The sequence below is a fragment of the Cnephaeus nilssonii genome (genome assembly GCF_951640355.1).
Source record: "Cnephaeus nilssonii genome assembly, chromosome: 13".
In the NCBI taxonomy this organism is placed as follows: domain Eukaryota; kingdom Metazoa; phylum Chordata; class Mammalia; order Chiroptera; family Vespertilionidae; genus Cnephaeus; species Cnephaeus nilssonii.
In genome coordinates, this window is record NC_137084.1 from 10747999 (window position 1) to 10773148 (window position 25150).

A 25150-nucleotide genomic window follows, 5' to 3' on the forward strand; every position below is an offset into this window, starting at 1 on the left:
TTATAAATTATAATCTACGTAATATGATTTCCGTTTTTTTTTCATTTTATATTAAAATGAGGATGATAATAGTACCTACCTCACAGGTTTGTTGGAAAGGTGAGGTTAGCTAGCTAGTAATGTAAGTACACTATTTATAACTATCTAGGTCAGCAATTTTCAACCAGTGTGCTGCAAGAATTTTTAAAACATGCAATACCTGACTATTTAGCCTGGGGCACTGACCTCTTTTCCCTTAGATTGTCAAATAAAAAAATGACAACAGCCAACACGACATAGACATCCGGTGTGAATGAATCAAAATGACACCTATTTTTTGTCAGATCGCAAAAAATATAATCTATTTTTTTTGGTGTGCTGTAGGATATTAGTAATTAGTTTATGTGTGCTGTGAAGTGAAAAGGTTGAAAATCGCTGGTCTATGATATAATATGTGGTGATAATACTATATTTCCTGCTTTTTAGTTGCCAATGTTCATAGCAAATGCATATGTTATTAAGATAAGAACCTGTCACTGGTTCTCAGACTCCATCTGCCCTCCCCCTCTTTTTTAAAAACATATTTTGAAATATTTAAGACATAAAAAGAAGCACACACACACACACACACACACACACACACACACACACACATCTGTGTGCTTGCCACCAGGCTCAAGAAATAAAACATTGTCAGTAGAATTGCCAGCCCCTAAGGATCCCCCACCCACTGCTTTATAAAACTAGATCACTTATGGGATGACAAAGAGGACATTCTATGAAACTGAGAGGTAGAGCAAAGGAAGAGCAAGGGAGTTAGACTCCCCTCCTCTGGTCAGTATGAACTCTGGATCAAGTTATTTAACCCTCACGGGCTTCCGCTTCCTAAACCAGAAATGCAGGGATAATATTGACCTTCCAGGCTGTTGTCAGAATCAACTCATAAAAATGTATGGGAGGCACTTGTTGCGCCGGCCGCAGCCTCGCAAAATTGAGGAGATCAAGGACTCCTGCTCGCAGCCAGGCTAAAGGATGCCAAATCTGTCAAGATCAAGAAAAATAAAGATAATGTGAAGTTCAAAGTCCGATGCAGCTGATACCCTTATACCATGGTCATCTCAGACAAGCTGAAGCAGTCCCTGCCCCCGGGTTTGGTGGTGAAGGAGCTGAAATGAGCCTGACATGCTGATCTGTATTGAAATGTTAAAAGTTAAAAAAAAAAGTATGGGATCACTAAAGTCAACCCACTTGCACTGGACTTACATGAGCAGAAACAAATGTCTATTTTAAGCCATTGAGATGTTGGGGTTGTCTTTTTTGCAGTATAACCCACCCTATCCTATGCACAGTACCTCCTGGAAGTCTTTTCTAATAGCTCAAACCCCTATTGGATTAGGAATCAGAAAACCAAAGTGTTATGCCTGGCTCTGCCTCGTACCTACATTGGGACCTACCTGGTCAGGGAACCTTCATCTATAAAGGCAGAATAGAATCTACCCTGTCTTCTTTTCAGAGCTGTGATAAGTTCAAATGAGACCATACCTGTGAAAATGCTTTTCACACTAGGGCGTGCTCTCCAGATGGAGGGAACTCAATGTTCTGATTAGTGGCGTTACTGGATAGTACAGCAGCCACAATGCCCAGGTTTTCTGAAATGCTGCTAATTTAAAACATTTTGCTTGGCTGTCCTATAAGTACCTCAAAGTATATAAAAACATCACCACATTCCAGGATTGCTGTTTTTTTTTTTTTTTTACATTTTATTTGAGAAATGAAATAAGATACACCCTGCAGACTATTGCAGGTGAGGGTGGGCAGGTGACAAATTCTTTCCCCAAACATTTGGCAATAAGGTAGATGTTTAATTATAAATAAGAGTTAAATTATAAAATGAAAACACAACTCATTCGTTCTGAACACTTACTGAACAACCATGATGTGAGTGTGGCAGACAGCCTCGAAGATGTATTTATGTCTTCTGCAGTGAAGAGGGTGAAAATGACAGAGTGTGACTTCCTAAGCCAGGTTGACTCCAGGGTTCCAAAGGAACCTCGTCAGGAATTCTCAGCTGCTAAGGGAGGATTTCTTGGACAGCAAGGAGAGATTCAGGAAGAAATATTCTAAGTGACTGCATCTTATTTAATTCAGAAAACAAACTCAAGACAAGACAGTTTTCTTTTCTTAAAAAAATATTTTTATTGATTTCAGAGAAAAAGGGAGAAGGCGAGAGTGATAGAAACATCAATGCCTCCTGCAAGCCACCTATGGAGGGTCCAGCCCGCAGCCCTCAACCAGCCCACAGCCCACAGCCCGCAACCATCCCTCAACCAGCCCGCAACCCAGGCATGTGACCTTTACCAGAATTAAACCTGGGACCCTTCAGTCTGCAGGCTGACACTCTCTTCACTGAGCCAAACTGGATAGGGCAAGACACACCAGTTTTCTATCTAACTATCACACACACTCTCTTTCTTTCTCTCTGATTCTTTCTTTCAACTGACCATCCATCCATTTGTTTATCCACTCATCTATAATATTATGTTTATTTCAGAGTTAAAATTCACAAATAAGATGGTTTTCCTGATGCATGCTATTAGATAGATTTTTGACTGAAAACTGATGGAAAGTGAATCTGATTGGTTGAATTGGTTTGTCAATGAGGACTGGCTTGGTTAATTAGATTATATAGTAGAGTTCCCTCCATAAATTGAATGAGAATTGAACAATCTATCTGTGCAGCTCCAAACTTTTGTCAAAAATATGTAAAGCATGTGTAAAATATACACCATGGTAGAGTTACATTCTTCACAATTATTTGAACTTATAAATTATTTTTAGATGCTAACCTAAAAGTATACACTGGAATATATCATCTTACAAGAGCACCTTAAAGTCAGAATCTTTCTTACACCAGACACAGGAAGAGCCGGAAAGTAACTATAATAACCCTTTGATCAAGTTACAGACCAGGAAAGACGCAGTTCATCAGAAGAGGCATTAGCGATGACGGAGCCTAGAAAAAGGTCAGAGCGATCCAGCGTGGCATTTCCCACGTGCATTCTGCAGGGAGCAGGACATGCCCTGCCTTGAAATGTCCCGTTTGTTGTCCAGGAGTTTTGGAGATGGCCTGATGCCTTGAACCTTTGAGTTGCGAAAGCAGTTGCCTATTGAAGGAATGCACACGCGTTAACAGTGGCCAAATGAAGCCAAAGGAGCACGTGAAGGGATGTTACCCAAGAGAGGATTCTGGCCTTGGAATAGGTTTCAAGTAAAGTAAGTTTCAAGGCAGCCTCCGCCATTTCTCCCTCCCTCTTCCCACCCCACTCCACCCAAATCAGGGAAAGATCTCAGAGAGAGAGGAGGGAGGAGGGATGACCAGTGAAGTGTGTGTGTGGAGGGGTTGGGGGGTAGGGGCGGCAAAGAGGGAAGGTAAGTGAGGTGTGTAGGGGTGTGAGGTAAGGCTCCTGGGAGATTGCAGACAGTAATACCAGGCTTGGATGGTGTGCCCTGGGTTCAGTCCACTGTCCAGGCTGAGAGCTGACAGCTACTAGGAGGCAGAAGCTTAGTTTTGGAACCCACCTTGGCATCTGCAGAAGTCCGGGTGTTGTCCTTGGCAATTGGTAAAGCCTGTCTACTAGCAAGGAGTGAAAACACGTGGCCTTCGCTCTTCACCTTCTTCCCAAATCCCATTCAAGAACCCAGATGTTTTGTGGCACAATCATTTTTTCCTGCTCTTGGAGAAAGGAGGGGATCTTCTTCTTCTTCATCTTCATTTGGAAAAATGGGGAGGGCAAAAATTGTCCACTGCATTGGGACCAGTTTTTCCTAGTTTCACCACTGCTTATCAAGCAATGTTGAGATGATAAGTTGACCCAATTTACTGCTTTCCTTGAGGGAAAGAATGTACCAGCCATAGGATGCAGGTATCCGATCTATTTGTGAGGTACATTTTTTATATAAATGAATTGCTTTTGTCTGGTTTGGTATACTTGCTTGCTGTCCATTTTCTAAGGCACACCTGGTGGATAAAATCAGTTGTTGGACTGGCAGAGCTAAGGGTCAGATTAACTCACCAAGGTATATAATCCATTACGACTTCTCTTGGTACTTTCTCTTCTGGATACCTTAAAAACAACTACTATTAAAAAAAAAATCATCCAAAACTTGAAATACAGCTGGATGAAGACTACTGTCCTTTAGTATCATTGTTTAATGTGTCCACCTAATAATTATTTATATATGTCTGAGAATTCACCCATGTTTGGCTTTGCTGTTTACTATTTGATTAGAGATCAGACACTGAGGTTACACATTAACTTAGATATTTCTGTCCAGTAAAAAGCCAAACCCCAGAGGTTATTAACTGGTTTCATATCTATTAAGCAGGGAAACTAATTTCAGCATTCCTTTGACTGACTATATAAAATCTCTGTTTTTTCCAAGTTTCCTTTGAACTAGCTTTATCCTCTTGATGATTCCTTAATTAATGGATGGAATAAAATCTTTGACATGTGTTCATTCTATATGGTAATTCCATATTTGTTTAGAGGTTGTGTTTAATTTTTTTGAAAATTATTTTGACATTACAACATTCCTGCTTGAGTCTGCTTCTTTCCAATTTTTGCATATCGAATACATCGCTCAGTCAGATTTTCCCATGTTTGACCTCTTGAATGGGAAATGTTGAATCTTTCTGGACGTTGGGATCCTTATTAAAAAAAACCCCACACAAAACAAACAAACAAACAAACAAAAAACACTTTAGCCCAGCCGAAGTGGCTCAGTGGTTGAACGTCTACCTATGAACCATGAGGTCATGGAGGAGATCACAGTTCCATTCCACATCAGCCTGGGTTGCGGGCTTGATCCCCAGTAGGGGGAGAGCAGGAGGCAGCCGATCAATAATTCTCTCTCATCATTAATGTTTCTATCTCTCTGTCCCTTTTCCTTCCTCTCTGAAATCAATAAAAAAAACCAAAAAACTTTAATCATGATATTGTAGCACAAAATCAAAAATGTAGGTCTAAACTTCTGGCTTATGCATATTCTGGAACAACTAGAGGCTGACCGTTCAGGAAGGTTCTGAGTTCAAAAGCCTCATGTGTGTGTGTTCCTGCTGGTTGCCGGTGTGGAGACTCTCACAGCAGCAGCAGGAGAATCTGAGGCAGGACGAGAGGAAGTGTCCTGACTGTGGCTTGAGCTGCGTGGTGGGAAGAACAGGAGACAGATTTCCAGTGTTCCTGATTCGAATTTACAACGTAATTTCCCCAAAAGGCAATTAAATGAGTAACATTAGTTTCCTTGAATTGCCCGAAATGTAGTTGAAAGAATGACTCTGATGCAACAGCATTACTTTCAGTAATTGTGTCTTTTCATTGCAATATGAGTCAAAGTCTTTGCAGGGCAGACTTGGAAACCAGTCTCAATGTCTAACACTGTTTTTTATAGAAATAGAAGATATGTATTTTGTTTGGAACAACGAAATAAAAATGCTTTGGGGAGAATATACAATTATTTTATAGATTGGGAACAGCCAACGATGAGACAGTGCAGTTCATTACAATGACAAATTAAGTAAATTAAAATCTGCTTCACTATAAGAGGGAATGGAAAGGGTGTGTGCGTGTGTGTGTGTGTGTGTGTGTGTGTGTGTGTGTGTTAATGCTAATACACCTTTTAGAGTGTGTGTGTTTTTAAAATCACATAGAGTAGGTCACATTCCAAGTTCCTCTGAAGCCTTTGCCCGAATTTGCATTTTCCCTATGGTGTTGCTAATACGTTGTTATTGTTAAGAACAAATTAATTTTCAGTTTCAGTATTTTATCCACCCAAAATATCATACTTTCATCCCAATTTCTGCCAGAAAGGAACATATTTCTTTCTAGATTTTCTAAGTAGAATATTGCTTGAATGAATAACATGAAACTGACCGCTTCCTTATAACAAAGTAAATTTCTGTTCTGAATGGTAGTTTGTATTCGATCACTTTCCTGAAGGAGATTCTGTAGGGGATACAGCATATAGTAATGTTAAGTTAATAATGATCTTTGAAGATTTGACACATGCACATTGGAAGATTTGTAAAATGGTTTTCTGCGGGTGGTGGTGGGGTGTCTTCTTACAGAATCTGTTAAAAGTCATTTACAGTTTTTGTTTTCTGTACCAGTGAACTAGAGATACAAAGGATCAATGCCAGAAATCTATGAGCAAGAGATCATGTTAGCCACGATCAGAGGGGCATGATTTCTGATAGGAAATCCCTTCAAACTAAATTGGAAAGAGCCAAACATCATATTCCGGAGAGGAAATAAAGTATTAGAAATTGGAACACAATTGGAAACTGAAATGATTCATCAACCTTAGTTCCGTTGCTCTTAAAATAGTTTGTATTTCATTTCTTATATCAAGTATTTCCTATGTAATTGAAATGCCTCAAAGTAATGTTAAAGAACGTACAGTTTCCTATTTATATGACTATGTCTATGGTATATGAACTCTTCCTCTAAAGTTTACTATTTTTGCTTTTATAATGTGTCAATGAACTTTTGTGCATGAATTGTTTCCCTCCATTTTAAATTATTACTTGAAGATGAATTCCTCCAATGGAAATTGGTAGGTCAAAGGCTATAGATATTTATGGCTTGTGTTACAAAGGACTTCCCAGAAAGACTGTCATTTTTGTTTTCCATCTGTTTCTCGGCGTGTGTTTTACTCATTCTCCCTAGAATTCTAGGATTGAGCATTATTTAAAAAAATAAACACACACCAATAATTTAAAAAAGAAATGAAAATTCACACACCACATGAAATAGTCACATACAGAAGGCTGAAAAATAAAAGGTAAAAGTGCTCCCCTTATATTTTTGAAACCCAGTGCTACTTTCCTGAAGCAACCACTGTGAAGGAAAAAAAATAATATGACCAACTTAACATGTAAAACACAGGCCTTGCTATTTATATAACTACATTGAGAGTGAAGGATGTGCTTACCTGCTAGGGCTTGGGGACCACCTCAGGATGTTCAGTCAGGAGGGGAAGGTGGACTTCGGAGCCATCGGCTGGCAAACTTGGAAAAGGCTGTTTAAAGGTACTGCTCAGATGCTTTTGAAAAAGGGTGACATGACAGTATTTAGCCAGCAAAACATTTAAGATTTCTAAGAAGCTGACAGCATTTACCTAAGAGAGTGGAAAAGGAGCCCTTGTGCTTGTCGAGGGAAGTAAAGACATTAACCATTCCAATTACAGGACAAAGTTCATAACTATCGATTATGGAGGCTGTTTGCCTACCCACCACTCCTGGGCGTCTTGCCTATTTGTTTATCTTCCAGAAATATTCCATGTTCTCCCTCCCTGCCTCCTTTCTTCCCTCATTCCCTACCCCCTCTAAATTATTTGAGAAGTTTTTATTTTTTTTTAAATTTCTGAATTAGGTGCAGATGTTGTTATACGTTTTCCCTAAATTCAGTATACTAAGAATAAGTGCAGTTATATAGTCTCTGAAATAACTGCAACACCATTATCACACTCAGAAACTTAACTTATACAATAAATATTTTATTAAGTTTACTGGGATGACATTGGTTAATAAGAGTATGTAAATTTCCAGTGTACAATCCTATCCTATATAATAAAAGGCTAATATGCAAATTGACCAAAGGGCAGAACGACCGGTCGCTATGATGCACACTGACCACCAGGGGGCAGATGCTCAATGCAGGAGCTGCCCCCTGGTGGTCAGTGCACTCCCACAGAGTGAGCGCCACTCAGCCAGAAGCCGGGCTGACAGCTGGTGAGTGCAGTGGTGGTGGCGGGAGCCTTTCCCACCTCCGCGGCAGTGCTAAGGATGTCCGACTGCTGGCTTAGGCCCATTCCCCATAGGGAGCAGGCCTAAACTGTCAGTCGGATATCCCCTGAGGGCTCCTGGACTGCGAAAGGGTGCAGGCTGGGCTGAGGAACCCCTCACCTCCAGCGCATGACTGTCGTACACTGGGCCTCTAGTATTATTATAATACATCATCCGTATATTGCATTGTGTGATCATCACCCAAAGTTTAGTCTCCTGTCACCATTTATTTGATCTCCTTTACACTTTACTAACCCACACCCTTCTCTTCTCCTCTGATATTCACCATACTATTGTCTGTGTCAATAATTTTTGTTTGTTTTGTTCATCCATTCATTGTTTTCTGTCTTATGTCCCACATGTAAGTGAAATCATATGGTTCTTGTCCTTTTCCACGTGACTTATTTTGTTCAGCACGATACTCTCAGGATCCATCCATGTTGTCACAACTAACAGTATTTCATCCTTTCTTATGGCTGAGTAGGATTCCATTGTATATATGTGCCACATCTTCTTTACCTAATCATCCATTGAAGGACACTTGAGTTGTTTCCATGTCTTGGCTACTGTGAATAATGCTGCAATGAACGTAGGGGTTATATAATAAATATTTTCTAATATATATCCAAATTAAAATTCCTCCAATGGCACCCCACATAATCCGTTAGAGCTGTTAATTTGGTTAGGTTTTCTATCTAGGATTCAGTTCAAGTTTGCAATTGCTTGTAATTAATAAAAATTAAATTTTAATTTTGAGATAATTGCAGATTCACATGCAATTATAAGAAGGGTGGTGGGGTTGATTCCAGTCAAGGGCATGAATCTGGGTTGCATGTTCAATTTCTGTCCCCTGTCAGGGCCTGTGGGGTGGCAACCAATCAACGTGTATCTCTCTCACATCGATGTTTGTTTTCTCTCTCTCTCTCTCTCTCTCTCTCTCTCTCTCTCTCTCCCCCCTGTAATTCTAGTTTTGAGAGAAAAATCAGGTTAGAGTAACAAGCTGGGTTTAACATATACTAAGATTAATATGGGTAGTTTTATGGAAGTATAGCATCTTCATTTTCCATTACACATTGGCCTTCCTGTAGTCTCCTCTGAAACTTTACATTTCTCCTGGGTTTTAGCATGTAATTTAGCAGTTATGTCCTATCTTCTTCCATTCATTAATAGCAACAGCTTTAATATCATCTGCCCAATTAACCCGAAGCTGGCAAGCAGCAGGTTAAATGATGTGACCCCTGTCTCGCACAATACGCATGCTTAAAAACTCGGGAGTGTTGGTTGATTGATTTAAAACCTCAATCGGATCCAAGGCACAGGGATCTTCTCCATCCCTTATGTTTCCTAGGTTTAGATGGTGAATTCAGAGTCCCGAGGAGTGAAGGCAGGGGGGCTGGGCCATCTCCCACCAAATGGGGGTATTCTGGAGCCCCCGTCTGCTTTCCGCATGAAGTGGCATGCTGGCCTGTTGTTTTCCTCTGGGACCCAGAGAAAGATGTAGACAAACAGCAGGTGAGGCCGGAAGAGCTGTAAACAACAGGAGCTATATTAAGAAAGTGCAACTGCGGCTTGGTGGTCTCAATCCCGCCACCCCACTGGGCATGTTCCTGCATTGACTTTTTGCAGTCAGCCAATCAGCGACAGGTGTGGCGTGATTGGCAGTGCACGCAAGTGGCAGCGTTTTAGAATTGGAAAGTTTCTTAGACACCACACGCTGACGTTTTACGAAGTCTCATTGTGGTACGTGAGGTACTTTAGGTAGCACACAAGAGGATTTTAGATGGGGACATATTAATATTAGGTGCACATTCACACTGAACGGCTTTTCCAAATTTTATCAATCCTTTTGATTCAGGGAAAGGGAGAGTATCTCTTTGGGGCTGGTAGATTTTTATGCTCACTAACCTTCCTTCTTATTAGAGAGCATTTCCCCTCCTGCCTTGTATCTTTGCCATTACCATAAGATAACATTAAAAAATCCTTTTTTTTAAAGCAAATAAACTGAAGTAAGCAAGGCGACTTCCTTTAAAGACAAATATTAAACAAGTAACAACACAGGTGATATTTGAATAAAACACAAATAATGCAGACGATACAGAGTGAAATGACGGAGATGCTGGCATCTTATCCCCTCCCCGCTTTGCTTCTACAAATAAAGAAACTGAGCCCCCCCTTGGTAATGTTTCACCGAGAGGCTGACTTGGAGTAGTCGGGCTAATTGACTAGTGGCCTCTGTTGTGACCAATAGATGTACAAGAAGGAGGAGAGGCTGCCCCAGAAGTGGTCCGAGTTTGGCGTCTGCATGGACCTTTCCAATGGCAAGGCCTGACACACACAGAGGGCTCTGACCGGCCACCCTCCCACTCGTCACCAGAAGGCAAAGAGGAGGACAGTGCCCAGAGAAAGAACATGACGTCCCTGGACGTGTGGTCTCTGAGGCATTAAGAGGCCTGGGAAGCAGTGAGACGGTAATGCAGACAATCCGCATCTAGCTCTCGCCTAGTTTCCTCTATGACATGGATATGACTCATTTGCCACAATTAGTGAACCGGTAGGCCTCCTGTGGCAATTTCTTAAAGGTAGATACAGTAGGCAAAATAAATAATCTCCCTCAGAGATACCAGGTTTCAATCCCTGCAAGCTCTAAATGCTATCTTCCTCACAAAGATTTTGCACATGCGATTACAGTAAGGCTTTTGAGATGGGCTGATTATCCAAACGGGTCCTAAATGGGACCACAAGTGTCCGTATAGGAGGGAAGCAGAGGGATGTTTGACACAGTGAGCAGAGAAGGCAGTGTGACCACTGAGGCGGAGGTTGGAGTAACGCAGCCACTCCAACGGAAGGCGGGATGCAGCTCCAGAGGCAGGAAGCAGAAGGAGCTAGTTCTGCCATAGAACCTTCCAGTTCCAAAGGTACTAGAGGCAGCTGGACGTTTCTCTCCTGGAGTTCCCCTTTCTGAAGGCAGCCGGTGTAACTAGATTCTTGTGTGTCTTTCCAGAAACAATGGCTGCATATATAAGCTAAACTGGTATTTACATACATATTATCCTCACTTTTTACCTATGTGTTTGCCTGAACATTGTTCTGTACCTCACTTTCCTCCTGCCTTTTTTTTTTTTTTTACTAAGAGTAACTCTTGAAGATTATTCCATATAAATGCATAGTATCCTTGTTACAGCCCTTGTAAGAAGAGAAAGAGACCATAGAAGGTCACATACATAAATAACAAAATAAACTGATGAACAAAATAGATCCACAGACACAGAACCATGAACAGGCTGATGAATTACAGAGGAAAGGTGGGGGTGTGTGTGTGTGGAGGGGGGAGGGGAGAAATTAACCAGGGGAACTTATATGCATATGTGCTCAGCCCATGGACACAGACAATAGTGTGGCAAAGGCTTGGGAGGGGCGGGTGCAGGGAGGAGGGGATCAATGGGAAAAACAACAACAACAAAACAATGTGGACATCTGTAATACTTTGAACAATAAAAATAAATTAAAAAAACTAAGAAAAAAAAGGCCAAGTGAGGATGCAGTGAGAAAGCAGCATCTGCCAAGCCAAGGAAAAGGACTCATTGGAGACCAGCCCTGGATCTTGAACTGCAGGAAAATAAATTTCCATTGTTTCTGAGGTTAGTTAGCTGTGGGGCCTATGACCGCCTAAGCTTTGGGGGCTGTTTCTTAGTCACTAGGGATTATGGGGAATTCCTAAGAGGTAGGAAATAGTGGAGGGGTAGGGAGGGAATATAGAAGTTGGGATAAGGGGAGGAGAGAAGAAAACCAAACTTAGGATTCCTTCCAAACCACAGATTCAGTTAATTTTGGAGACCTTTTCCGCTAGCTCAGTGATACAGACCTTTTTGCCCACATGATGGCACTAGCTGTTTAGAAAACAGCCTCGCTAACCTCAGAAAGTCCGCTGCGGTGCTCCTGAACTTGTGGGGAATGAGCTGCAGCTGACGTCTAGGGCAATTAATAATGCATTAGGAAATTTACTAACAGGGATAATCAACGTGGAGTTAATTAGAAAGCAATTGCAAGACTGGGGAAGCGAGGGAGAAATGAGCGTGTGGGGACACTGGCTCTCACGATCAGGGCCGTGGCAAGCTTGAAGATCACCGAAGGCTCTAATCTAGCAATGACCTGTTCAGATTCTGCTGCATTGCCAACTCCAGTTCCCTTCCCTGGCTGAAGAAACAAACAAGGTGGCATGGAGAGAGGGAGGGTCCTGGGACCCAGAAGGCCGGGTTTGTAATGCTATTTCTGCAACTAACTCCCTCCCGTGACATTGAACAGGGCACTTGGTCCTCTGGGGAGACCATTTCTCACCTATAAAATGCTTCCATTGGGTCAGAGAACCTCTAAGATCCCTTCCAGCTCTAGCATTCAATTGGATGTTAGAAGACAGGAGTTTTGCTAGCTGGACATATAGAGATACATGCTTATATTTGTAATCATAATGTCAGTAAACAGCATCTGCTGGATTATGATAAGAGCACAAAATGCAGTGTTCACACGCTCAGACCACAGCTGCGGGAGTAGATCTTGATTGATATCAGCAAGCAGAGCTGGCTGTCTGGGAAGAAATTGAATTTGAAAAGGTCTCTTAAAAGGGCCTGCAGGGAGCCAAGGGGAGTGTTGCATGGGCAACTTGCTAGGGAGGGATTGGGGCTTGGATGGGGAGGTGGGTGCCGGGAGGAGCGGTGGGGTGTAGGTGCCCAGTGGGAGCCTGGTCTGGGTAGGGCCTGCTGGCGCTTCTATGATTAACCACAGCTGATCACTCAGAGGGAGGGCCGCACCGGAGGCTGGAACCTGGCATTGAGCCCTTCAAACTCTAGTTTGCCCTTTTCCACTTGCTAAATTGGCTGAGATCTGTCAACAGTGTTTTTATTTGTAACTTGCTTGGAACTACGTAGAATCTCAGGTAGCTCCGACTTTGCTGTTTCATGATGGAAGTCAAAGTTTGCTTCAGGTGGAATTCGTTGTGTGGAAAAGATTCGGAACAAGAACAGGTGGGTGGCATTTTAGTGGCCAGGCGAAGGGAGAAGGGCCCCTCACTCGAGTTGTTTTTCTTGGTGATCCAGTGGAGGACCCATCTCACAGCAGAGGATGGGTGATAACAACAGGGTTTCAACATGAATTGGAGAAAGAGCCCTCAGGTGTAATGGGGAAGAACAAGAAAATATTGGAAATCCTGCCCTTGAAGAATCTGACATATACAAATCCAGACTTATGAAACAAAACAATTGGAAGAATTTATCTTCATATGCACTCAACATTTTTGTCTTCTTTTAAATTCATTATCAACACTTGTGTTTATTTGTAAATCTTGTGTTTTTTTTTTCTATTTATAAAAGCAATACATGACTGATAAACATGAAAATCAATGGTAAATACGATTAAAAAAATCAATGGTAAATAGGATTAAAAAAAGAGAAAGATCTCCCATTATCTGGTCTGACCCTCATGGACAAAATAATGTTCTTTGGTGGGTCTCTTTGAACACTAATTTTCCCAAGAAAACTTGAAAAAGATTCCCTTTATGAATTTTTGAGCTCAGAACATTTTTTAGTTCTGGTTTGGAACTAAATGGTGACCAGCTGACCTAATTTAATATTGGGTCAGCTGGTCACCATCAAGTTTAGCCTTGAACTTTCAGGGCTAAATCCAGGAAGGTCCTGGGCACATTGGGTCGGTTGGTCACCCTGGTGTCACTAAACTTCTAAGTCAGTCTATGGATTAAGCCTGATCCTTCGAAGCTGGAACCTGCTACTTTCCCCCAATTATTTAAGATTTTATTTTCCCTGTTTCCTTTGAAGTAAAGCAAGAAAATCTGGCCCTTTCCTTCTCTTTCTGTGAGTTCAGTGGAGAGGGAGGGTTTTGGAGCATGGAGGATGGGCAGAAAGGGCAGCTTCTGTCATGTCAGCCACCTGTGACTCCTTTGCACTTGACCCCATTGTTTAAAGAGGACATCAAGGCACATCCTGGAGGCCCTGCTTCCTGCTGACTTGAACATGTGCACTGTCGTCAGGAAATAGTCTGTTCCTACCTGCCCAGCCTCACAATGTCACATGAACCTCAGGTGAAGGTTCCATCCCCTGGGACATAAAACACCAAAGCTCCTAGAGGTCACAGGCCAGTTCCCCTCCCTCTCAATGTTACTGCAATGGCTTCTGCCCTGGCTTGAGTTTCCTTACTGAGCAGAAACTGTGTCCCAGGACTGTTGTGTGTTTGGATAGGCCCAAGTGCAAACTAGTGGGGATATAAAGAGGAGTGTCTAGTAAGGGCAGCAGAGCATGGCGAGATCCTTGCACCTGCCTCTTAGACAGTTCGTGCTGAGGACCCCGTGGGAGCAAGGCCATCCCTCACATCTTAGCTGAACACAGTGGTACTTGGGGGATAAAGCTGGTCTGAGAATTATAAAGGGGATTTGAAATACAGATTGGGCTAGGTATACTGATGTTCATTTTACAGCCATTCTCACACTATTGCTGCAAGTGGCTTTCAATATTCTCCATTTACAATAGAGTGCAGTGCTGAAGAACACAGGCTTTTTGCCCAGCTGGTGTGGCTCAGTGGTTGAGCTTCGACTCATGCACCAAGAGACCGTAGGTTCAATTCCCCATCAAGGCACATGCCCATGTTGCAGGCTCAATCCCCAGTGGCGGGTGTGGGGCTGCAGGAGGCAGCTGATAGATGGTTCTCACTCATCATTGATGTTTCTCTCTTTCTCCCTCTCTCTTCCCTTCTCTCTAAAATCAATAAAAACATATTAAAAAGAAAAAAGAAGCCCACCCCACCTTCACTATGTTGTGGCTATGTGACCACCAGCATGTTGCTCATTGTTCTAAACTTCTGTTGCTTCTCTTTAGAGATAAGAACATCAAATGTATAGGATTGTTGTGACAAATGATATTAAAGCACTTAGAAGCAATAAGCACTCACTTATTGCTCTCAATAATTAGGAGCTAATGTTATCAATCTTGGGTTAGATGAGGAAATTGAGACATCAAAGTCTGTTGACTTCAAAACTCTAATAGTGTTTATAGTTAGTGTTGTCAAGGAGCCCAACATCCCTAAACTGAGAATTGACCAGGTAGAGCATTCTGTGGTGGTTTGGATACCATTTCAAAATCATAATACAAATTATTGTATAGTTAGTATTTGATGGGTATCTACCAAGGGCAGACCCTGTTCTAAGCACTTCCCTATTAACTCTCCCTATATAACCTCATTGACTCTTTGAAGTATATACTCTTAGTATTTCCATCTTGCAGACGTGGAAACTGAGGTACAGAGCCATAGAATCTTGGCAAAAGCCAGAGCTTATATTGACAAGATCATCTCCAACCGCCCTAGCTGGTTTGGCTGAGTGGATAGAGTGTCAGCTTGCGGACAGAAGGGTCCTGGGTTTGATTCCGGCCAAGGGCACATGCCTGGGTTGCAGGCTTGATCCCCAGGAGGAGGCATGCAGGAGGCAGCCGATCAATGATTCTCTCTCATCATTGATGTTTCTCTCTCTCTCTCTCACTCTCCCTTCCTCTCTGAAATCAGTAAAGCAATATATTTTTAAAAAAAGAAAAATATCATCTCCAGCCAAACAGGGGAGTGACCTGGCAGCTTTGGCAATGCTCCAACCCCGCCTCTTCCCCCCACCCAATGCAGGGTTCTCACTCAGGTCCCCCAACAAAGCTTCCTGAAGAGCCAGGTGCCAGCTGGAGCTGGGGGCTCCTGGGCTGTGATTGGCTGCCATTATCTGTGGTTAGCCCTCTGTGGTGGGGGAGGCTGGGAAGGGCAGTGGAAGCTGATAAATAATGCAGCAGTCTGTTCTGAGGGACAAGAGAGCCAGGAGGGAGAGGAGAACACACTTGGCTTTCTTGTTGGTATCCAATAATATCAACCGCATTACAGACATCCCAACACTTTGCCCAGGCAGCCTGCTGAGCAAGGTAACACTCCAGCTTTTCCTGCCTTGAGTTACATATTTATTTACATTTTTATGTTTCTAATCAGAAATACTTGGGCTTTTTTTTCCTTGCAGGGGATGAAGGGAGGGAGAGGGGGATGCTGACATCAATTTGATTTTGCTCTCCAGTGTATGAAAATAGAAAGGAACAAGATACCAAGTTTAGGAAGACACAGTAGATTCACAGAGAAGATGCAGACTATCTGAGTGACTGTAAATGAATGTTGCAGGCAGAGGAAGGGTGTAAGGTGTGCTTCTTGGATGAATGAGTCAACAAAGCAGCAGAAAGAAAGGTGTGAGTCTCTGGGGGGAAAAATACTGTGCTAGTCCAGGCAAGAAAAATGATCAGGAGCAAAAAAATTGCAGGGTGGGAGGAATGCTATTGCCAAGTATTGCCGGGATTTGTTTGAATCAGCTTGGACTAAGGAGGAGACCAGTATTTCTCAAAGGGTGACCTGTGGGCCACTCACAGCAGGATCACTGGAATGTGTGTTAAACAATTCAACTTCTGGACTCCATCCCTTGTCAATGGAATCAGACTCTCTGGGAGCTGATGATCTGCATTAGTGTGTGTGTGTGTGTGTGTGTGTGTGTGTGTGTGTGTGTGTGTGTGTGTCTTTTTAAACACAAGCTCCCTAAGGATTGTGATACCTAATAATTTTGAGACCACTGTAGAAACCCTGCTTTGATGTTATGGCCTTGAGCCAGGATTCCTGGCCAGGGCTTGTGACAATACACTTCTCTTTCTGAAGTGGTTCAAGCATTGCGTTGCCCAGAGGAAAGACAAGAAACTTGGGGTTAATTTGTTGCTGCCTGAGACTTAGAAAAAGGCTTTTGATGCTGCCAGCTTTTGGATGATGGTGCCAGGCAAGTTGTAGACAATAGTATGTGTGAAGTGACTGCATGAAGGAGCAGAACAGATGCTGCAATGAGGGGTCATACATTAGTCACTTAGAAATTGTGTGTAGAACAAGTTGAATAGGTTAAGAGGGGAAACTGAGGGCCAAGTACTAGGCTGTCCATGTGTGTAGGGTGGAAAGCTGGGCTAGGGTGGGGGCTGCTGCTGCTGCGGTGGCCCAACCCCCTGAAGGACGTAATGATAGTGGTCACCACCAATGACAGCTCTGCCCCGTCCAAGCCACACCAGACTGGTGTGTACAGGTGACTCTGTGCCTTTTTAGAATCCGAGGCTGGTCTACTGCAGAGACCTTTTGTTAGAAGCGAGGAGATCAAGCATTTGTAAGATTCCTGAGTATGGAAAAAATATGACTACAAGAGAACTCTTTTCTAACTTCATGCTGTCTACAGGTTTACATTTCAGTCCCCTCTCTACATGCTTCCCAGAAAAGAAAGATAAACTAAGGATGGTGGTCAGATTTGAGATTGAGCCAGGTCTGAAACTTCCCTGGGGGCAAATTTAGAAAGAAATCTGAAAAAGTGACTATGGATATACATGTAAATCTAGTCTTGAAAACATTTCCTCCTAAATTGAATTGATGACAAACATTTTAAAAATAATGTTTGTTGTGAAAAATTCAAATGATATAAGAATGAATAAAATAGAAAATGAAGAGGCCTTCTTACCAGCATCAACTCTATTTTCTAAGCAGTGGACAAGGTTAAGACTTCAGTGCATGTCCTTCAGAATCTCTGTCCTCTCAGGTACACTCAAACATGAACAAATTTGCATAAAGGAGCCCCACTATATGCTATTGTTGCTCTGTTCTCTGCTTTGTCATGTGGGCATCTTGCTGTAATGTTGATGCATATCGAAATTGCACATATACATATAGAAATGTTAAATTTCTGTATTGTATTCCATTCTATACTGGACCATAGTTTAATAATGACCTATTGGTGATTATTTGTACTGTTTCCTATTTTTAAAGTAACAATCTTAAAAAACAAATCTTTCTATCTTCACATATGTGGGAATAACCTGTGGAATGTTTATTTCCACAAGAATAACATGTAGGAACGGTTCTATAGAATAACTTTCTAAAAGCAGATATATTGACTAAAGACAATACGTATTTAAGCTTTTTAGAGGCATTGCTAAAATTGCCGCTGGAGATATTGCACCAATGTACGTGCCTCCCCAAAATGTATGAAGATGTTTTGATTTCCCCTTGCCTTAATTAAAGCTGAGTAATGTCAATATTTTTAATCTTTGCTAATTAGATAGATAAAAATATCTCATTAGCGCTTAAAAGTAATACATGGTAATTTTCGGAAAAGTAAAAAATCATACGTGAGGATAAAAAACAAAATATATCTCCCACAGATCACTACTATTAGCATTTTGGTGAATATTCCCCTAAAAATAAGAATAACAGCTCCCCCCTCCACCTTCTTGCTTCTAGTTTGAATAAACTTTTAGCAGTTGAGTTGAAAAACAATCTAATATTTGCTTTGGATGTCAAGCACTGATAACTGCTTGTTGATGGCACTCTTTCCATGGGGGTATTTAGATAAGTGGATTTTGGTAGACTCTGATATATCATTACAGGCCAGTGGGAGTCAGCAGAGGAGCAGGGAGGGTGGGAAGATAGTTCCAGAGACCCTTCCAACATGCCAGGTGCTTGACTAACTCAACTGTGATTAGCTCCAGAGAGGGTCATTATTATCTTGGAATTCCAGACAACGAGTGCATTCAACAAAGACTGGGAAAGGAAAGGCTAAAGGAATGAAAAGACACGTGGGAATGAGGTCAAGCCAACAAGACAGGGTGACCTGACTCAGGACAGAATTTAGGGACATCAGTGAAGCATAAACAACTTTGAGGTATTTGTTGGGTTGCTGCTGAAATACTTTTGAGGTTAATGAGACCTTTGAAATAGTTTGGAATTTGTTTAGTTCTCACACAATTCTGCATATGGAACAATTTAACAGGATTTTCCCTTTAACCAAGTCTTGGAAATTGGCTTTTAGCTTTTATGAAAAAATCAATCTCTGATGCATAATGCATGCAAGATGGGATGAACTGCGGTAGTTTGAAGGATGACCTAAAAAGAAACTTTGTTGGCTGCAGTCAGGATTAACCCTTGCGCTCCCCTTCCCCATGCCACCCATGGCCAAAGTGTGTTCACCTGAGGAGTAGCTTCCATGACCACATCACTTTGGTTAGTTAATTAATTGAGGGGGACAAGTGTTGCCTGATATAATTGATGGGTCAAGAGTGTTCACCCAGGCGAATCTGGGAGAGAAAGATGGTAGTTTGAAAATACAGTTGCTGTTTTTCCAATTATCGGTACTAAAGAATTTTGAGCCCTAATTGGTTTGGCTCAGTGGATAGAGCGTCGGCCTGTGGACTCAAGGGTCCCAGGTTCGATTCCGGTCAAGGGCATGTACCTTGGTTGCGGGCACATCCCCAGTAGGGGATGGGCAGGCGGCAGCTGATTGATGTTTCTATCTCATCAATGTTTCTAACTCTCTCTTCCTCTCCCTTTCTCTCTGTAAAAAATCAATTATATATATATAAAAGAATTTCGAGAGTATTGGGCTGATTGGGTCTAGAAAGGACCCACATGGCATTTTCAGACTTTTTTTCTACAGCACTATTGATGTCTGTACCACAACCCAGATTTGTAGGCTTTCCTGGCATATGAAATGGCCAATGTTTTTGTTTTTGTTATTACCAGCAGATAAATATTATTCCTACCTCTTGCTACAAGCTATAGAGCTAATGACCATTGCCTGTAATATCTTTCAGGATGGCAGCCCAATAAACACCTCAAAGTTGCTTATGGTTATATCTGGAACGACTTGAATTTTTCATCTTAAAAGTCCTTCGGAATCTTTGTATGTGCCCACTGTGGTTTATTGCAGGTTTAGAGCATAATGTGGTTTTTGGTTTGAATATAGACACAGCCTTATAATTTGCAGCAGTGTTCACTAATTAAAACTGTAAGCAAAATTACCATCCATGATTCTTATTATTAGTTTGCATTCGTAAACCTCAAGATTCACTTCATCCTTCAAGGAGTGAGTAATTACTTTCTTTGGGTTAGTAGCTTTATCATCCCTTTATGACCCATTTGGAAGAAATAAACAACCAACCTCTCGGGAGTCTGCTTTAAAAAGCTGGAAATATATTGTCCAGCGAGCGCAATGAGGCTAATGCAAGGTGAAAAATATGACTTTTCTCTGGTTTTAGTAGCCAGTTTTTCCTTGCATGTACTCAGCAAATAACTATTGAGCACCTAAGGTGTACTAGGAAACTTGGGGAGACAGAGATGAATCACTCAAAGATTCTGTCCTCAAAGAGAACCTAAGATTTGGGTGGGAAGCAAATAAGATGGTACATGCGTATATATGACGAACCATGGGTGGTGCGTGCACTTTGATACACGGTACAGAGACCAGAAACAGTGTCAGAACAGGGGAGGAACTCTGTGCTCTGCTGTATGATCAGCACCTAACGTAGGATATTAAAATAGGAGGCTTAATAAGTCACTTTTTGGATGAGTTAATGAGTGAATATTTGAATGTATTAATTTGTATTCCTTCCGAGATACATCCATGAGATATTGACATTTTTCCCCTAATCTGACTTGTTTTCATTGTTCCCAGGCACCTCAGCCAGCATGGCTGTCTCTTTGCCACCCACTCTGGGTCTCAGTTCGGCCCCAGATGAAATCCAGCACCCGCATATTAAATTTTCAGAATGGAAATTTAAGCTGTTCAGGGTGAGATCCTTAGAAAAGGCACCCGAAGAAGCTCACACGGAAAAGAAAGAGTCCTCTGAGGGGAAACTCCCTCTAGAGCAGTCTCCTGCAGTCCTGGACAAGGCTGGTGATGAGGAGCCGGCCTCGACGCAACCAGCATTAAAGCCTCACCCCAAGTTTCTGAGGAAATCCCATGACGATGGGAAGGCAAGAGACAAAGCCATCCACCAAGCCAACCTTCGGCATCTCTGCCGCATCTGTGGGAATTCTTTTAAAAGTGGTGAACACAGCAGGAGATATCCAGTCCACGGGCCCGTGGATGGTAAAACCCAAGTCCTTTTACGCAAGAAGGAAAAGAGAGCCACTTCCTGGCCAGACCTCATTGCCAAGGTTTTCCGGATCGATGTGAAGGCAGATGTTGACTCCATCCACCCCACGGAGTTCTGCCATAACTGCTGGAGCATCATGCACAGGAAGTTCAGCAGCGCCCCATGCGAGGTCTACTTCCCGAGGAAAGCAACCATGGAGTGGCACCCCCACACACCGTCCTGTGACATCTGCCACTCTGCCCGTCGGGGACTCAAGAGGAAGGGTCGTGAGCCAAACGTGCAGCTCAGCAAAAAACTCAAAATGGCGCTTGACCGAGCAAGACAAGCACGTCAGCGCAAGAAGAGAGTCCAGGCAAGGACCAGTAGCAAGGAAGTGATGAAGCAGATCGCCAACTGCAGCAAGATCCATCTTAGTACCAAGCTCCTGGCAGTGGACTTCCCGGCCCACTTTGTGCAATCTATCTCCTGCCAGATTTGTGAACACATTCTGGCCGACCCCGTGGAGACCACCTGTAAGCACGTGTTCTGCAGGATCTGCATTCTCAGATGCCTCAAAGTCATGGGCAGCTATTGTCCCTCTTGCAGATATCCCTGCTTCCCTACGGACCTGGAGAGTCCAGTGAAGTCCTTTCTGAGCATCTTGAATTCCCTGGTGGTGAAATGCCCAGCGCAGGAGTGCAATGAGGAGGTCACCTTGGAAAAATATAATCACCATGTAGCAAGCCACAAGGACTCCAAAGAGACTTTTGTGCATATTAATAAAGGAGGCCGGCCCCGCCAGCATCTCCTGTCCCTGACCCGGAGGGCGCAGAAGCACCGTCTGAGGGAGCTCAAACTACAAGTCAAGGCCTTTGCTGACAAAGAAGAAGGCGGAGATGTCAAGTCCGTGTGCCTGACCTTGTTCCTGCTGGCGCTGAGGGCGAGAAATGAGCACAGACAAGCCGATGAGCTGGAGGCCATCATGCAGGGACGTGGCTCTGGCCTGCAGCCAGCTGTTTGCTTGGCCATCCGCATCAACACCTTCCTCAGCTGTAGTCAGTACCACAAGATGTACAGGACAGTGAAAGCCATCACGGGGAGGCAGATTTTTCAGCCTTTGCACGCCCTTCGGAATGCTGAGAAGGTCCTTCTGCCAGGCTACCACCCCTTCGAGTGGCAGCCACCTCTGAAGAACGTGTCTTCCAGCACCGACGTGGGCATTATTGACGGGCTCTCTGGACTGTCCTCCTCTGTGGATGACTACCCCGTGGACACCATTGCAAAGCGGTTTCGCTATGATTCAGCGTTGGTGTCTGCTCTGATGGACATGGAAGAAGACATCTTGGAAGGCATGAAAGCCCAAGACCTTGATGATTACCTGAATGGCCCCTTCACCGTAGTGGTGAAGGAGTCTTGTGACGGAATGGGAGATGTGAGTGAGAAGCATGGGAGTGGGCCAGCGGTCCCCGAAAAGGCGGTTCGGTTCTCATTCACAGTCATGAAGATTACCATAGCCCATGGCTCCCAGGATGTGAAGGTGTTTGAGGAAGCCAAGCCCAACTCTGAACTGTGTTGCAAGCCCTTGTGCCTTATGCTGGCAGATGAGTCCGACCACGAGACCCTGACAGCCATCCTGAGCCCTCTCATTGCTGAGAGGGAGGCCATGAAGAGCAGCGAATTGATGCTGGAGATGGGAGGCATCCTCCGGACTTTCAAGTTCATCTTCAGGGGCACCGGATACGATGAGAAACTTGTCCGCGAAGTGGAAGGCCTGGAGGCTTCTGGCTCCGTCTACATCTGCACCCTTTGTGATGCCACCCGCCTGGAAGCTTCTCAAAACCTTGTCTTCCACTCCATAACCAGAAGCCATGCCGAAAACCTGGAGCGCTATGAGGTCTGGCGATCCAACCCCTACCACGAGTCTGTGGAAGAACTCCGGGATCGGGTGAAAGGGGTCTCGGCCAAGCCCTTCATCGAGACAGTCCCTTCCATAGATGCACTCCACTGTGACATTGGCAATGCGGCCGAGTTCTACAAGATCTTCCAGCTGGAGATCGGGGAGGTGTATAGGAATCCCAACGCCTCCAAGGAGGAGAGGAAAAGGTGGCAGGCCACGCTGGACAAGCATCTCCGGAAGAAGATGAACCTCAAACCCATCATGAGGATGAATGGCAACTTTGCCAGGAAGCTCATGACCAAAGAGACTGTTGAGGCCGTTTGTGAGTTAATTCCCTCCGAGGAGAGGCATGAGGCTCTGAGGGAGCTGATGGACCTTTACCTGAAGATGAAACCCGTGTGGCGATCATCATGCCCAGCTAAAGAGTGCCCGGAATCCCTCTGCCAGTATAGTTTCAATTCCCAGCGTTTTGCTGAGCTCCTCTCCACCAAGTTCAAGTATAGATACGAGGGCAAGATCACCAATTATTTTCACAAAACCCTGGCACACGTCCCTGAAATTATTGAGAGGGATGGCTCCATCGGCGCCTGGGCAAGTGAGGGCAATGAGTCTGGCAACAAACTGTTCAGGCGCTTCCGGAAAATGAATGCCAGGCAGTCGAAGTGCTACGAGATGGAAGATGTCTTGAAACATCACTGGCTGTATACCTCCAAATACCTCCAGAAGTTTATGAATGCTCACAATGCATTAAAAAACTCTGGGTTAACCATAAACTCGCAGGCAAGTTTAGAGGACCCATTAGGCCTAGAGGACTCTCTGGAAACTCAAGATTCAATGGAATTTTAAGCAGGGCAGCCGCTTATGAGTTGGTTTTGCAAATGAGTTTTCCTTTGGGTTGCACTGAGGTCTTCTCTTAGCACCCTTCGGTCTCGTGTGCGGGGCGTCACCACCCAAGAGGTGGTAGGTTGGAGAGGCCACCGGGGCTGCAACCATGTCAGGAATGGGTAACTGATGAGCCGATTGCTTGTGCTGTTTAGGGAGTTCAGGGAAGCAACAGGAGAAATGAGTTATTTGAAAAGCTCAATTACTCAGATCAGAAGTAACTGCAGGGGACCAGAGATTAACGGAGATATGTGTGTGTGCATGAGTGACGTGAAAATCAAAGCCAAGGTTGTCAAAAATGAATGACCAGAGCAGCCAGGGAAGGAATTTGTCTTGTGGTTTCCATTTCACTCCCATTTATTATAGTTTGTATTGAGATACAAGTGTTTTCTATATCATTTTTGTAGAATTCTTTATTTTATAATGTTCACATATCTTGGCTTATTTTACAGGATATGAAAGAGCTTTTCAGATTTCTCTAATAATGATAATAATAATAATAATATCTTACATTTGAATGGGACAATGACACATACAAAGTGTATTCAATGTGTTTTCTCATTTGGTACATACAGAAATACCCTATATCCAGAAAAATGTTTGGAAAAGTAAACTTTTTCTAGGTTTAAACGATGTCTCTATTGGAACCTTGAAACGTTAGGAGGTTATCTACTGCAATGGATTTTTAAATAATGAAGTTGAAGAATGCAACTGTTCACTATAGTTAGTTATTGAATCTTTTGGTAATACATGCCTACTTAGCTATCAGGAACCAGGTGTGATTTTTATTTTTACTTTTTAATTTTGATTAATTTAGTTTTCAAATGTTTTGTTCTACAATTTCAGAGCCACAGAGGTTTCTAAAACCTGGATTTGCTCACTGTGTAAACACAGATTTAATAACTTGTTGAACATATCCGCCATATTTTCTCCATATGAAACCTGGATAAATTTTACAAAATCCAGGTTTCCTGGAGTCTTTCCCTCTGCAATGTGTTACTCTCTCTCTCTTTTTTTAAAATTAATTTTAGTGAACTTCTGTATGTTTTTTAAAAAAATATTTTTATTGATTTCAGAGAGGAAGGGAGAGGGAGAGAGCGATAGAAACATCAATAATGAGAGAGAATCATTGATTGGCTGCCTCCTGCACGCTCCCTACTGGGATCAAACCTGCAACTTGGGCATGTGTCTCCAAGCTGACGCTCTAGCCACTGAGCCAAACCAGCTAGGGCATGTGTTACTCTTTCTATCATGATAAGCAAATTGAGATTTTTATAGTTGAATACCTTTGGACTTCTCCCACTTGCTAAGTTTAGGTACAGCCTGCTCACAGTACAGTGGAGGAGTTAACATTTGCAGAGTGTTTTTATTTTATGGCACTTTTGGAATATTTTTACATTTATTTTGCCTGATTTTTGTGTGGGGTAGACATAGACATTGCTGTTATCCCTATTTGATGGAGGGTTAAATGATTTGCCCAAAGTCATAAGGATAATGGATACCTGATCTGGAATTTGAACTCAGGCCTTTTGTCTCCAAATGCCATGTTCTTTCTACCACAACTCACTATTTTTTTTATAAGGCAGGATCGTACTTGTTTAG

At 42.9% G+C, this 25150-nt stretch overlaps 1 protein-coding gene and 1 pseudogene across 2 annotated transcripts; both read left to right on the forward strand.

Annotated features, from left to right (window-relative positions):
- Window positions 1-927: 927 nt before the first annotated feature.
- Window positions 928-1154, forward strand: LOC307109321 (large ribosomal subunit protein eL38-like; annotated as a pseudogene). The gene has a single exon. The product of its transcript is annotated as a large ribosomal subunit protein eL38-like (transcript).
- Window positions 1155-20380: 19226 nt separating this feature from the next.
- On the forward strand, window positions 20381-23512 carry RAG1 (recombination activating 1; the record flags this gene model as incomplete). The annotated part of the gene is made up of 1 exon (XM_079788011.1): window positions 20381-23512. The coding sequence occupies one exon, from the start codon at window positions 20381-20383 to the stop codon at window positions 23510-23512; it is 3132 nt and encodes a 1043-aa protein (XP_079644137.1).
- Window positions 23513-25150: the final 1638 nt, after the last annotated feature.